General features: G+C 42.4%; 1 protein-coding gene across 1 annotated transcript; it reads left to right on the top strand.

Moving 5' to 3' along the window:
- Nucleotides 1-90: 90 nt before the first annotated feature.
- On the top strand, nucleotides 91-12,746 carry LOC135507591 (F-box only protein 8-like). Its single transcript, XM_064927131.1, has 6 exons — nucleotides 91-367; nucleotides 4,263-4,654; nucleotides 5,411-5,537; nucleotides 6,114-6,232; nucleotides 6,301-6,497; nucleotides 9,999-12,746. The coding sequence occupies exons 2-6, from the start codon at nucleotides 4,272-4,274 to the stop codon at nucleotides 10,184-10,186; spliced, it is 1,014 nt and encodes a 337-aa protein (XP_064783203.1). The 5' UTR covers nucleotides 91-367; nucleotides 4,263-4,271; the 3' UTR covers nucleotides 10,187-12,746.
- Nucleotides 12,747-14,736: the final 1,990 nt, after the last annotated feature.

Genomic DNA, 14,736 nt, shown 5'->3' with positions numbered 1-14,736 from the left:
TCGTTACACTATCATAGTTAAGTACCAATCACAATCGTTAGATGGATTTACTCCGTTACAGCTACGTCATTTCCACCAACAACACGCGAAACGTCAAATCAGACAACAGTGCGTGTAAAAAGAGGAGGGCGAAATGAGGAGTTGAAGAAGCCCTATATTGAGTGATAGGGGCAGATTAGGCCTGTTGTCACTTTGAGAGCAGTTTTTCTCTACAACAGCGACGAGAGTGGGTGTTTTTGGCCAGCATTTAACGGAGATGGGAGCATCTGGTTACAGGTAGAAGACCCACAACTATTCCCACCGAAGTTGTTTACGTTCTGGACTGTGTATACGTCGCGGCGGCGGTACAATTTTCCATACAATTCAGGTAGGTGGCGCTGGTTAGGATGGTCTGTCATTGACAAGACGAGCCTCCCCAATGGCTGGTTGGCTTGTATAATTATATTGAATAAAGGCGAGGGCTTTAGGTCAATCTAGCTTGATAGTGGCATTATCTATCAATTGCTGAACATAACTTCAAGTTTGATGTTGTTTCCAGCAAGACGCTGAACGTGTTTCCAGCCCACTGCTGTCTGACTTTGTTTGACAGTTTATCCAATTACTGAATTAGACAAACGTCAACAGACGATTGGGCACATAACTCTAGTGCTTGACAGAGTATGGTCCCTCTGTTTACCAAGAGACTTCTTATTACATGACTACATTAATATGCATTAGTATGCATTAATGTCCTTCTCACTAGCGAAACGTTTGCATTAGTTTGTTAAAGATTGTACATTCAGTAGGCAGCTGATCAGAATGATTTCTCAGAATCTGTATTGTGCGTCACTGTATTGACTATACACAGACCATTGGGTACAACATTCTCCGTACAGGTAGACTACCACCGGTTTTTCCATCACGAAGGAGTCAAAACCCACTGTAGGTAGTTGCTCATTTTGCGATCACCAGATTCAGTTAAAACACCCCCAAACCCACCTAATTTGAATGCCCCACCCCATGAACCAACTACCAATGTAGACCAACCATATGCCTGTCCTGTGCATTCGCAATACATCAATTCAGCCAATGTGATCACACCATTGCACTGTGCTTTCTCTCCTTTGAAATGAGTGCAAGTTTTTTCTTCTTTTTTTTCTACTGAATTATTTGCTTAAAATAATTGACTAGCAAGCTAGGCTGTCATAAGTATGACAGTAAGACATCAATCCACATTTGAACAAATACACCCTTAGGTCAGTTGAACTAATCCAAACAGTTTAGGCTATATATCTAGACCTAGTCTTAACCTACATGTCTAGAAACATCTATGACCTACAGTAACCCTCTCACCATATAACCAGTAGACTCGTGTCAACTTTAAAGATGCAACATGCAGAAATAGCTCTGCCTTTTCCTGGTTTCTAGAATTCTAATAGTGTGCCTAATTTCAGTTTGTGACAAAATAATCCATCTGTGTAGAGAATCATTGTACCATCTAAACCACTGTGAAATATGTTTTCCATATCCAAAAATAGTGTGTTTTCAGCCGTTTGAAGCTTGTGTACAAAAGTAAAAGATGCAAAAAAAATAAACATAACGGGAATAATGGACATAGCTTACAGAGAACATACCTACCACTTTTTAGACTTGCTTTCAATGAGACTGACATATCTAGAACACACATTTCTTTGGATTTGGTCAGCTTGCCCAAAAAGTTACATATTGTAGCATTAAGACATTCCCCAGTGTGTTTTTTGAGCAGCCTACAGTCATAATGCTCCAGCAGCAAGCAGGGAATTCTGAATAACAAGTGCAATGGCATTGCAGCAATGGAGCGACAAGCAGCCTAGGAGCATGCCCACATCACATGGGAAACAGAGAATTGAGAACATGTGAGGAATTCCGAGCAGTGTTTAGGCTAAATAGGCTGGAATTGAGATTCAGCTGTAGTGACAGGGATGGAAGATTCTAGCCTGATCCCAGATGTGTTTGGGCTGTCTTAACAATCACCACAGGAATTGGCAAGATGGCACAAACAAATCTGGGGCCAGGCTATGATTCAGCTCTGAACCATTCTAAGATGCTATTACAAGAGAGAAGAGTGTCTGTAGTGTAAACTGTCTGACATGTTATTTGTCACATGCCGACTAGGTGTAGTGAAATGCTTACTCACAAGCTCTTTCCGAACAATGCAAGTTAAATGAGAAAAAAAGGGGAAACAAACGTGACAAAAACACAAGAATTAGAAATTAAGCTACAAACCCATTCACTACCACTGACTGACAGGAGAGTCGGAGAGAGTTGAATGCATATCACCTAGCGGGTTAACTGAGGCTGGTTTATAATATAATACCACATCATACTGTGTTGTGGATGGGGGGGTTTTTCCTGGAGAAAAAACAGGGCCATAGCTGGCATGATGGAGGGTAAGTGATAGCAGGCTAAATGGTTTAGGCCTTGCCTCAGTTGCACTGTCCCCTGTCTGATGGGGTAAAGGTTTAGATGGCTATAAATGGAAGGGGTAAGATAGTTGTTCCTGGCCAAAGGATTATAAGGGTAAAGATGGAGAGAGCAGGCTTGATGCATATAGTGACTACACTGAACCAAAATATAAACGCAACATGTAAATTGTTGGTCCCATGTTCCATGAGCTGAAATACAAGATATATATAATATAATAATATATCCCATTTAGCAGACGCTTTTGTCCAAAGCGACTTACAAGTCGGCTGGGGCCACTACTTTTACATATGGGTGGCCCCAGTGGGAATTGAACCCACGACGCTTGGCGTTGCAAGCGCCATGCTCTACCGACTGAGCCACACAGGTAGATCCCAGACATTTTCCATACGCACAAAAGCTTATTTATTTGACATTTTGTGCACAAATGTGTTTACATCCCTGTTAGTGAGCATTTATCCTTTGCCAAGATAATTAATCCACCTGACAGATGTGGCATGTCAAGAATATGATTAAACAGCATGATCATTACACAGGTGCACCTTGTGTTTGGGACAATAACTGCACATTTTATAAATGCCTTTTTTGTCACATCACAATAACACAGATGTCTCAAGTTTTGAGGGAGCGTGCAATTGGCATGCTGACTGCAGGAATATCCACCAGAGTTGTTGTCAGAGAATTTAATGTTATTTTCTGTACCTCCAACGTTGTTTGAGAATTTGGCAGTACGTACAACCACAGACCACGTGTAACCACGCCAGCCCAGGACCTCCACATCCAGGCTTCTTCACCTGCGGGATAGAAACTTAGGAGTATTTCTGTCTGTAATAAAGCCCTTTTGTGGGGGAAAACATATTCTGATTGGCCTGGTCTGGCTCCCCAGTGGGTGGGCCTGTGCTCACCCATGGCTGCACTGCTGCCCAATCATGTGAAATCCATAGATTAGGGCCTAATTTATTTATTAAATTTTACTAATTTCATTATGAACTGTAACTCAGTAAAATCGTTAATTGTTGCATTTTATATTTTTGTTCAGTATATTTTGAAATAGCTTGTTGTGCAAAGACACATTAGAATCTGCCTCGACCCCTTACAGAGACTGTTCCAGAGTGCACTTTCAGGAAGCAATTGCTTTAATTTGATTGGGCTAATGTATGCGAGATGACACATGAAAGCAGAGGCAATCATTGAAATGTTTCTGCGGACAAACAGCTAGGGTCTGAATAGAGGTTAAATTGACCCGTCACGGATGTTTCTCTATTTTGTGACAACCGCTGAGCTCTTCAGTGACTCAGCATAGCAGGGTAACTCCAAGATAGATATGCCTACCATCAGCTGTTGCCATGCCAGTGACAAAAGTAACCAGGAAGTAATCCAGTTTCCCAAACATTTAAACAAGGTAGCACGATGGCCTCCGTTTTTATATTGGATTGTTAAAATAGGACTTTGGCTCAATCAAATGTAATTTACATTAGCAGATGTCACAGAGGGCTATACAGAAACCCAGCCTAAAACCCCAAACAGCAAGCAATACAGGTGTGCACAGGAAAAACTCCCTAGAAAGGCAGGAACCTAGGAAGAAACCTAGAGAGGAATCAGGCTCTGAGTGGTGGCCAATCCTCTTCTGGCTGTGCCGGGTGGAGATTATAAGAGTGCATGGCTATTTAAGGCCAGATTGGATAGCCAGGAATTTCCCAATTTTATGCCTAGTAAGTAGATCACTGAGCTACTTCTGTTTGATATTCCTCCTGAGGGAACCTATTCCCTATGTGACGCATGCAGACTGTGCTGCCTGTGTTGTCTTGCCTATACACCAGATCCTGCAGATGGGTCAGGGGCTGTGGAGGGTGGCCAGGAACCAGCAGCTGCAGCAGGAGTACGGAGAGCACTGGGACGCTGGACCTGGCCTTGACGGAGATCCCCAGGATATGGAGATGGAGGCTAACCCAGGCCAGGCTCCCCCCTCCCCCGTGGTGGGCGACCTGCCACCTCACCCCCACCCGCGGCGCCACCCCCAGCACTGCCAAGGGGCAGACATCTACCAGCTGCTGCGTGCCCGCCAGGGGAAGGAGCAGCAGGGTTTCATAGACCTGGAGATGCTTCCTCCAGAGCTCAGCATCACCATCCTGTCCTACCTGAACGCTACAGACCTCTGTCTGGCATCCTGTGTGTGGCAGGACCTGGGCCACGACGAGTACCTCTGGCAGGGGTGAGTAGTAGACTGACAGGGTCTGTGGAAGGGAGGCAGGGGTGAGTAGTAGACTGACAGGGTCTGTGGAAGGGAGGCAGGGGTGAGTAGTAGACTGACAGGGTCTGTGGAAGGGAGGCAGGGGTGAGTAGTAGACTGACTGGGTCTGTGGAAGGGAGGCAGGGGTGAGTAGTAGACTGACAGGGTCTGTGGAAGGGAGGCAGGGGTGAGTAGTAGACTGACTGGGTCTGTGGAAGGGAGGCAGGGGTGAGTAGTAGACTGACTGGGTCTGTGGAAGGGAGGCAGGGGTGAGTAGTAGACTGACTGGGTCTGTGGAAGGGAGGCAGGGGTGAGTAGTAGACTGACTGGGTCTGTGGAAGGGAGGCAGGGGTGAGTATAGTTGGAGGGCGTTCAGAATGAATTATTCAAAAATAATGTCACTAATTGGTATTTTGACCAAATAAGATCATCTTTAAAAAATGTGAAAAGTTCTGATGTTATTGGTCAAAAGACAAATTATTGGACAAAATATCAGAATTGGGCTCCCTGTGTGAATGCGGCCAATGAGAAGTGCGCTACAGGACCTGATATGCCATTACAGATTCATCTATGTTTTTAATTGTCCACAAATCATTCAAATGGTGCTTGCCACTAGTAGGTATACCATTTACCAGGTTCTGTGGGATCGTGTTTCTAATTGCAAGTCCTCCCTTTTTCTCTGTCGCTCGCTTGTTCCCTGACTTGCTCGCTCTCTGTCTCTCTCTGGCTGTGCCCTAGTTTGTGTAAGTCCACATGGGGTCACTGTTCCATCTACAATAGAAGGCTTCCCTATGGCTTCTCATATAGAAGACTCTACATGATGCTAGATGAAGGCAGTCTGACGTTCAACGCTAACCATCAGGAGGTAAGTCATCTCTTTTTTATCCCCAATACCTCGTTCTCCTTTTTAAAGCACCACTTCCCGGCTTAATCTGTTTCCGGGAAATAGTTCCTTATATATAAGATTTGGCTAGATGTATACTGGCCAATTAGCTTTTTTTCACTGTATGTTATTGATTCTGCATAGATCAGCCTTCATCAGTATATGAAAACCACCAAACAATTATGATTTTAGAAATAGTAAGTACACATCACACCCACCACACTTTAGCCCACCTTGAAGACAAATGACTACCAGCTAAATGACTTGTTTACTGCTGATGCATGCATTCTGAAAGACATCACAGCCTTGGAGGTCACTGCAGGTCAAAGCCTGGTTCCCTAGAATCTGTGGAACATTCCTAGTGGCGTTATTTGGTCTGTCTGTATCGCTAAGTGGATTAGGCTGACTATGGCCAGCCACTTAAAGGGCATGTGATAGCCCCACTGTGTGATGGACTGAGATGGTGCTGTCTGAGTCTCTTCTCTCTACTCTCCCCCTCTAATCCCTCTTTCTCTGTGTATGTTTCATGTTGATCCACTCTCTCTCTCTCTCCAATAGGGTATCAATTACTTCATGTCCAAAGGCATACTGGTGGACCACCCCAAGGAGCTGGCCAAGTTCATCTTCTGCACTCGCACGCTCAACTGGAAGATGCTGAGGGTATACCTAGATGAGAGGTGGGTTTTCTTCATCGAATTCTCACTGGGCTTTTTTCAAATTCTTATTGGATTGTCTCTCATTGCAGGAGAGATGTGTTGGACGAGCTGGTCACGCTGCACAACTTCAGTAACCAGTTCCTGCCCAACGCACTGAGGGACTTCTTCAGACACATCCACGCCCCAGAGGAGAGGGGAGAATATCTGGAGACACTCATCACCAAGTTCTCCCACCGCTTCTGCGCCTGCAACCCTGTCCTGGTCCGGGATGTGGGTCTCAGCCCAGGTCAGTGCACTGCAGGGAGTTGCAGTTCTAATCTGCAGGGTGTTTAGGGAAGTCGGATGAGTGGAGGGGATTGTAGTTCTGGTGCATGTTATGTTAATTCAGCCTATGTGAGCGGAGGGAGTTGTAGTTCTACAGGATGTTTAGTTTAGTGGAGGGAATTGTAGTAATACATTAATTCATGGGAATTGTAGTCCTGACAGGTGTTGAATTGGAGGCAAGATGTGTGTGGGTGCTGCAATGGGTGCTGGGTTTTTGTTTTGTTTTTTTGCCGATGATCTAGCCGTCTGCCCTGCTAATACAGGACTAGTAAAGGCCCAGCGCACTACTTTTGTAAGAGAAATGTATATTTTTATATAAAAATATATGGGCCTCCTGAGTGGCACAGCGCTAGAGCTGGGTCACAAGGAGCGCTAGAGATGTCACTATAGACCCGTGTTTGATCCCGGGCTGTATCACAACCGGCCGTGATCGGGAGTCCCATAGAACGGCACACAATTGTCCCAGTGTCGTCCGGGTTAGGGGAGTTTGGCCGGGGGTGGGGGGCTTTAATTGGCTCATCGCACTCTAGCGACTCCTTGTGGCGGGCCAGGCGCCTGCAGGTTGACCTCGGTCGTCAGTTGAACAGTGTTTCCTCCGACACATTGGTGCGGCTGGCTTCCAGGTTAAGGGGGCATGTGTTAAGAAGTGCGGTTAGTTGGGTCATTTTTCGGAGGACACATGACTCGACCTTCGCCTCCCCACGCCCATTGGCTAGTTGCAGCGACGAGACAAGATTGTAATTGGGGAGAAAAAGGGTGTAAAATACAAAAATATATACAGTCCAGTCGATAAATATTTGGACATTGACCATGTTATTATAATTTTAGCTGTCTACAACAGCATATTGGAGTTGAAATTAAAGAATGAATATGAGCTTTAATTTGAGGGTATTTACATCCAAAGTGGGTGAACGGTGTAGGAATTACAGGACTTTTTATATATGGTCCCTCCATTTTGGCTGCTCAGCTGTTCCATGGCCAGGTGTGTGTTATTCCACCATTAGTTCATTTACAGGTTAGCAGATAAAAGGTCTAGAGTTGATTTCAAGTGTGACATTTGCATTTGGAATCGGTTGCTCCTTAACCCTCAATATGAAGTCCAAAAGAGCTGTCACTGCCAGTGCAGGAAGACTGAAAAACCAAAACAAACCCATCAGAGAGAAACATTAGATGTGGCCAAATCAACTATTTAGTACATTCTTAAAAAGAAAGAACACATTGGTGAGCTCAGGAACACCAAAAGGCCCGGAAGACCACTGGAAACAACCAAGTCCATATTATGGCAAGAATTTTAAGACCTGAAGGTCAGTCAATTCTGGAAAATGTCAAGAACTTTTAAAGTTTCTTCAAGTGCAGTTGCAAACACCATCAAGCGCAATGATGAAACTGGCTTTCATGAGGACCCAAAATTACCTCTGCTGCAGAGAATAAAGTTCATTAGAGTTATCAGCCTCAGAAATTGTAGCCTAAATAAATTCTTCAGAGTTCAAGTAACAGACACATCTCAACATCAACTGTTCAGAGGAGACTGCGTCAATCAAGCCTTCATGGTCGAATCGCTGCAAAGAAACCAATACTAAAGGACACCACTTAACCAGCATGGCTACCACAGCATTCTGCAGCGATACGCCATCCCATCTGGTTTGGGCTTAGTGGGACTATCATTTGTTTTTCAACAGGACAATGACCCAAAACACACCTCCATGCTTTGTAAGGGCTATTTGACCAAGCAGGAGAGTGATGGAGTGCCGCATCAGATGACCTGGCCTCCACAATCGCCCGACCTCAACCCAAGTGAGTTGGTTTGGGATGAGTTGGACCGCAGAGTGAAGGAAAAGCAGCCAACGAGTGCTCAGCATATGTGGAAACTCCTTCAAGACTCTTGGAAAAGCATTCCAGGTGACTACCTCATGAAGCTGGTTGAGAATGCAAAGCTGTCATCAAGGCAAAGGCTTTGAAGAATCTAAAATATATTTCGATTTTTTTTGGTTACTACGTGATTCCATGTGTGTTATTTCATAGTTTTGATGTCCTCACTATCATTCTACAATGTAGAAAATAGTAAAAATAAAGAAAAACGCTTGAATGAGAAGGTGTGTCCAAACTTTTTACTGGTACTATATATTAATTCAGATTGATCAGGGGGTGCTTCAGCACCTGATAATTCCCGCGGCCATGGTAAGTGAATGTTGTAGTACTGGCAACAGATGGATTCAACCAGTCAAGACGTAGGTCCGCTTTAGAGGACCAAGCCCAAGAAGACACAAGTACTGTAAAAGGCCCTTTACTTCACTAGGAGATAAAAGGAATCGGTGATTTCACTGTAAACACCTGACATCATGCATCTGTGTCTGTCTGTCTGGCCTGTTCTGTTGACAGCGCTTGCAACCACCTGCCAGTTTCTGCCACAGTCGAACAACTCCCAACTCTGGGTCCATGCTCAACAAATCCCACAGGCTTTAGGTCTTCTCTCATCTGTTGATCTCCTCACAATGTCTCTAATTTACTAAGGGCTCTGGTGTTGCACTTGACCCAAGTTGTCCAGTCCTTGTTGAATGAATCAAATGTGTGAGAAATCTTTGTACTAACACTGTCATTGGTCCCTAAAGCCACAATAATCCCACAGGCTTAAAGTGTTAGGAGAGTGAGGGCAGCGCTCCAGCCAATCACAGGACGGCGTTGTGATAACATCTGGCGTGGTTCTCGGTCGTCCTGGAGGAGAAGCCGGCTGATTTATTATAAACTTACTGGCGATAGAATTGGCAGAGCAGTAAAGGAGGAGCGGCGATTGTACGCTCTCACACTTTCTCTCGCTCTCTCCCACTCTAAAGAGACCCCCTGTTCAATCCCTCTTAGTCTGCCCAGAACCAGGGTTGATACCCACACTGTAAGGTCTGAGAATATGAGTAGACATGTCTCTTTCCTTCCCTGTTATGCGTCTTGTCTTAAAGGACTACTATTCACACTTCAGAATATGCTTCTTCTTTTTTTCTGAAGACACGTCATTATGAAACTATTTTTCTATCAGCCCTTCTCTTGTTCTGATGCTCTTTTCTGGTCATCCCTTCGCTCTGTCTCCCTGTCGTTTATTCTTAAACTCCCACCCACCCTCTCGGCCAAGTGATGACCACACAATGAACAGAGAAAGTATTGTTGGACTGAGAAAGACATCAACTAAAACATTGGGGCTGGCTAATATATTGAATACATGTATATTACTAAGCAAGATAAAAAAAATATCTATTTTGTTGGCGTGTGTGCCCCATCACCATTATTGATCTTAAGTCTAAACTAGTTTTTTAGGTGAACACCATCACTTTTATTTATATTTATTTATTTTTACTGGCCCAATGCTCTTAACTGCTAGGCTAGCTGCCACCCCCAAAGCTCGATATACAACTTTATCTTTGGATGCTGGGACTTGTTTGACCTGTCTCACATTCTGTCCATCTCTCCTCTCCAGATGCGGTGTATGTGCTCTGCTACTCGCTCATCCTGCTGTCTATAGACTTGACCAGCCCGCACGTCAAGAACAAGATGTCCAAACGCGAGTTCATCCGCAACACGCGCCACGCTGCCCAGAACATCAGCGAGGACTTTGTCGGCCATCTTTACGACAACATCTATCTCATCGGCCACGTGGCGGCCTAACCGGGAAGTGATGAGGAGTGGAAGTCGGTGAATACACGAACCAGTGATTGCACTGATATAGGATACTACTTTGGACAATAGTTGTTGCTGGTCATTCTAAATATAGGTTCCTGTACTGCTAGCAATGATGCTTGTTTCCATACTGGGTGGGAGGCGATCTGTTCTCCGGCTGTAGAGCCAATGGAGACCAAGTAGCATAGAGATTTGGCCCGCCCACCTGAAGTGACGAGGCCTAAAACAGGCTAGACGTATATCCAGCACACAAGTAGCATACGAACATATAACCAACTACTTCCAGCTTAACCACGCAAAAGTGTAGCTCCAGTATGTTAACGAAGTCAGGAAGAAGTTAAACATATGCTATGAACAAGAACTGAATATTATTACAACAACAATTAGCAGTTGTGGTTCACATTATGTTTTGTGAATTACTCTAACTATGAGTTTTGAGTTTAATATTCTGGTTTTCTTTTTTTAAATGAATGTTGTTTTTGTTGGAATGTTTTTTTACGATTAGAGGAACTTAAATAATGACTAATGGGCTGGTAGAAACTCCACTGTATTTTTGTCCTTAATTTTGTGAGCTGGATTAAATTGGATGGAATGAATATGAATTTCCAAGAGGCACAACAACAATTAATCCAACCACATTTACAACATGGAATCCTTTTATTTTTAGTAGTGAACTTCAAAGGACTATTTGCGTCCATTCCAAAGTATTTTATGAGCTGTAAAGTAATTGCCAAGGGTCATACTCTGAATTGATGTGTGTGGATGACTCGAATGTCCATGGGAATCTCAGAGAGTCCAATTTTGAGTTTGTAATGTGAACTCATCTACATGCATCTCAGCTGGGTCGTATTAATTAGTGTGCAAAATTGAAAACGTTTTTCGCCTACGGAAGACAAATGTTTCTTATTGGACAAGTCCAATTAGTTTCTCAATGTTGCAATCCATTTTCTTCTATTTGGCGCCTAATGAACACAACACTGGTAATACAGCTCTTGATTGCTGATGGAAAAATAGGTTTCAGAGTTGAGGACAATTGTTCAGTGAGTTTTTACCTCGGCCCAAGCTGGGATAGGTAATGTTGATAAATGAAGTTGTTAGTGTATCTGTTACTTTATCCTTTTGTGTTGACAGGCATTCTACCCCTTCAAAACAGGCTGGATATCAAATGTCATCCTATTGCCGATGTGTTGCACTACAGTTGAACAAGGCCCATAAGGCTTGGGTCATAAGCAGTGCACTGTATAGGGAATAGGGTGGCATTTGGGACACATTCAGGCACTGACTCTAGCACCGATGCCTGTGTTGACACAGGCAGCCCAATTCTGATTACATTTTCTTCCACTTATTGGTCTTTGGACCAATCAAATCCGATCTATTCACATCTAGATCTGATTTGTCAAAAGACCAATTAGTGTAGGGAAAAAAAGATTAGAATTGGGCTGCCTATGTAAACAGCCTAAGTGAAACCACAGATATGAACGTTAATCTTTCCCACCATCCTTTGTGGACTACATTTATCTTGTGATTTGTTTTGTGTGTGTGACTCTGGACTGATGCCTCTATCATGTTTTAAATCTTCCTGTCAATCTCTCTTCTATGACTGCAACCTCTCACTCTTTCTCTCCCTAACTCTCCCCAGTGACTCTAAGGGCTTGATTCTATTTGCTTCAAATGTCCAGAAATATGTCATCTAGATCAGACATACGTCTCTGACATGTAGAATAAGGAATCATGTCCCCTCTATTTGTGATTTTTCTATATGCAGTGTTCAGTAGATTGCATGTGACCCAGGACTACAAGATTGTTTCTTTTTAATGATTACTAACGAGTGAGCACTTTAACCAGGGGGTGTTTTCTCTCCACACTGCTGTCTTCTGAATCCCATATATATATATATATCACACTTTAGTTCTCACATATCTGAAGGACTGTTTGTTTTCTATCTGTTGTCTTAGCCATGCAGTCTTTATTATTAGTTATAGTGCCAATAAACAAAATGTTGAAAATGCCAACCAAACTGGCATATGAACCTGAGCAGAATAACTACTGTGGTAAATTATTGCATACAATTGATTAAAACCCAGATTTTATTTTATTTGCACATGTATAGAGATTTATATTTAAAAAAATATTTTATTTTTATGTATTTTAACAAAACAAAAAAATATTGCATAAGTAGACCTGTTTTTGCACTGACATTTTGTATGAGCACTGGACTGCATGCAGAAAACTGAGTCTTTGCACAGTTAATGTTTTCCACTTCCATGATGAATTTAAATTTAAGTGATTTGAGATTATTATTGTAATATTTATGAAATGTTAATTACACTTAGTTTAACAGCAGCAAATGACAGTACAGACTTTTCCTTTTCTTCAATTCCATGTACATTTTAGTTTCCGGTGTGGATTTATGGATTGAGATTTTTATAGACGATTCCTGTTTCAACAGCCTAACAAAAATCATTTACATCTGAGATAGGTTGCTGAATGACAACACTGAAAATAAAACATGTCTAGATTGTATACAAATAAAACTGAGAAAATATTCCCCTTGTGTTGAGCTGTGACTATTTCTACAGTGATCATAATGTTTTGATATTCAAGATCGTGACCATTACGGATTCACCCTTTGACTATGTACCCTATATTTACGAATTAAGTCCCCTATATACACCTCTCAAACACTGCTCTCAAAACTACCAAACGACATTTCAAATCCCCGATCCATAGTGTATATATTAACCATAGAGTTCATCTGAGCCTGTCAGTGTATAGATAGACTGGAGTAAATCGACTCCAGACACAACATGACCCTCGACCTCTAGCAGAGTGTGCTTAATGTGCTGTAAATGAAAAGAGCGAGCATCACAGGGGCCCTCAGCAGAGAGATACAGGGCCCTTGGAGCTGCATGGGAGAGGGGTCAATCTGAGAAGGTTTAGAGAGTGGTGATGCAATGTGTACCCTGACCCCTTTTTAGCTCTCCATAGCGCGGGGAGACAAGGGACCATGTCAAGGAGGGAGAATATATAACTCAACTGTATCTGACTTCCTCAGACTCAATTCAGGGCCTATGAAAAAAACATAGCAATGCTAAATTGGATGGAGAACTGGTTCATGATTGACTGGTTGGTAACCTACTTTAGATGATACGATCCATTGGCTTAATCATTCATTTAGTACCAGCTTTTTCAGTAAAACACATGTTCGTACTAATTAAGATATGATTAATAGCCTACCTTTCATTGTTGCAACAACCATGGGGTTATTCTACATTGAGGACCTAAATCTACAGCTGTGCCAAAAGGAGCTCCAAGCGCCTTCCATTACTCTTATTATATAAAAGCAATACTATTTAATAAAATCCTACATACAAGTTACATTATTTCATAGGAATCGTCGTGTTTAATTGACTAACATAAATTACTTTCTGATAAGGCAGATTCTTAACTTGAGTAAAGCGATAACGCACGAGTTGACCCTGTAAATCAGTCGGTGAAGATGTGTGCCAAACAATCGACTTACGCGCATAGGGAGGAAGGATGGGACAAAAGATATGAAAATAAGGACTGACACTGACCATAAAATTGTACATGCAACATTAATATGTAGGTGTCTTATTATTATTCTTTATGCACTTTGTAGTCATTTGCAACATTAAATGGAAATTGTGATTGTTTATTATTCTGCACTATTTTTTACTTTTATTTATTACGCAATTTATTAGCCTAGCTCATACATGTTCATTTATTGGGCCATACCGTTCATTTAATTTAGTCTAGGTGTATTTGAAACTGAAATGTATGATGAAATTATATGTTTTTTTCTACCTTCCAATGAACAGGCTGTATTTGATTCTACTCTGTTCCCATAGCCTAATCAGGGTTTCCGATAGTTGATGCTGTTTATACAGGTAACATTTTTTTCGGTGTGGCTGACACCAAGGTTGCCTTTCATTTGGAATGATTGATGAAGTCCTTACGGCTCTCCATATTCTGCAGTTTGTCAACACAACTACCTGCTGAGGGAGCGGGACGCCACGCTGTCGCTGCTGGGACGCGCAGTCTCTGGATGAAACCCGGGGAGATGTGAGTAGGCTTCGAACCCTTAGCCTAGCCTACATTATAAAACTACGCTGTACTTACTTACTTACTAATAATAATAATTGTAATATAACATTTACCAACATTCATATTGTATATTATTGAGGAACAGTAGGCCTATTCTAAATTTAACCTTCAGAATAGGCCATATACAAAATGCAGTTTGAGAGTTCAAGATAAACTCTACCTAAGTTTACGATTTTCTTTTAGCAAACGTATAATATCTTTCTGGATAGGTTACGGCGAATGTGGAGTTCCAGTTACCAGACTTTTGGTCATGTAAATCAAAAACGGATGCTAATCTGAAAGAAGCCAGGCATATACTGCACAGGTATAATAAAAGTAATATAAAATATCATTGTCATTACTATAGTCTAATAGGACCCCCCCCCCCCCCAAAAAAAAAAAACAACAACAAGAAATGTAAAGAAGAAGAA

Source organism: Oncorhynchus masou, chromosome 21 (genome assembly GCF_036934945.1).
Source record: "Oncorhynchus masou masou isolate Uvic2021 chromosome 21, UVic_Omas_1.1, whole genome shotgun sequence".
Taxonomy (NCBI): domain Eukaryota; kingdom Metazoa; phylum Chordata; class Actinopteri; order Salmoniformes; family Salmonidae; genus Oncorhynchus; species Oncorhynchus masou.
Note: the sequence above shows the minus strand (reverse complement) of the source record. Positions and strands in the feature narration are given on the sequence as shown.

Coding starts and splice junctions, on each gene's coding strand:
- LOC135507591 (XM_064927131.1), top strand. CDS start 4,272: ATGGGTCAGGGGCTGTGGAGGGTGGCCAGGAACCAGCAGCTGCAGCAG. Junction 4,655..5,410: donor GACGAGTACCTCTGGCAGGG/GTGAGTAGTAGA, acceptor GCTGTGCCCTAG/TTTGTGTAAGTCCACATGGG. Junction 6,233..6,300: donor AGGGTATACCTAGATGAGAG/GTGGGTTTTCTT, acceptor CTCTCATTGCAG/GAGAGATGTGTTGGACGAGC.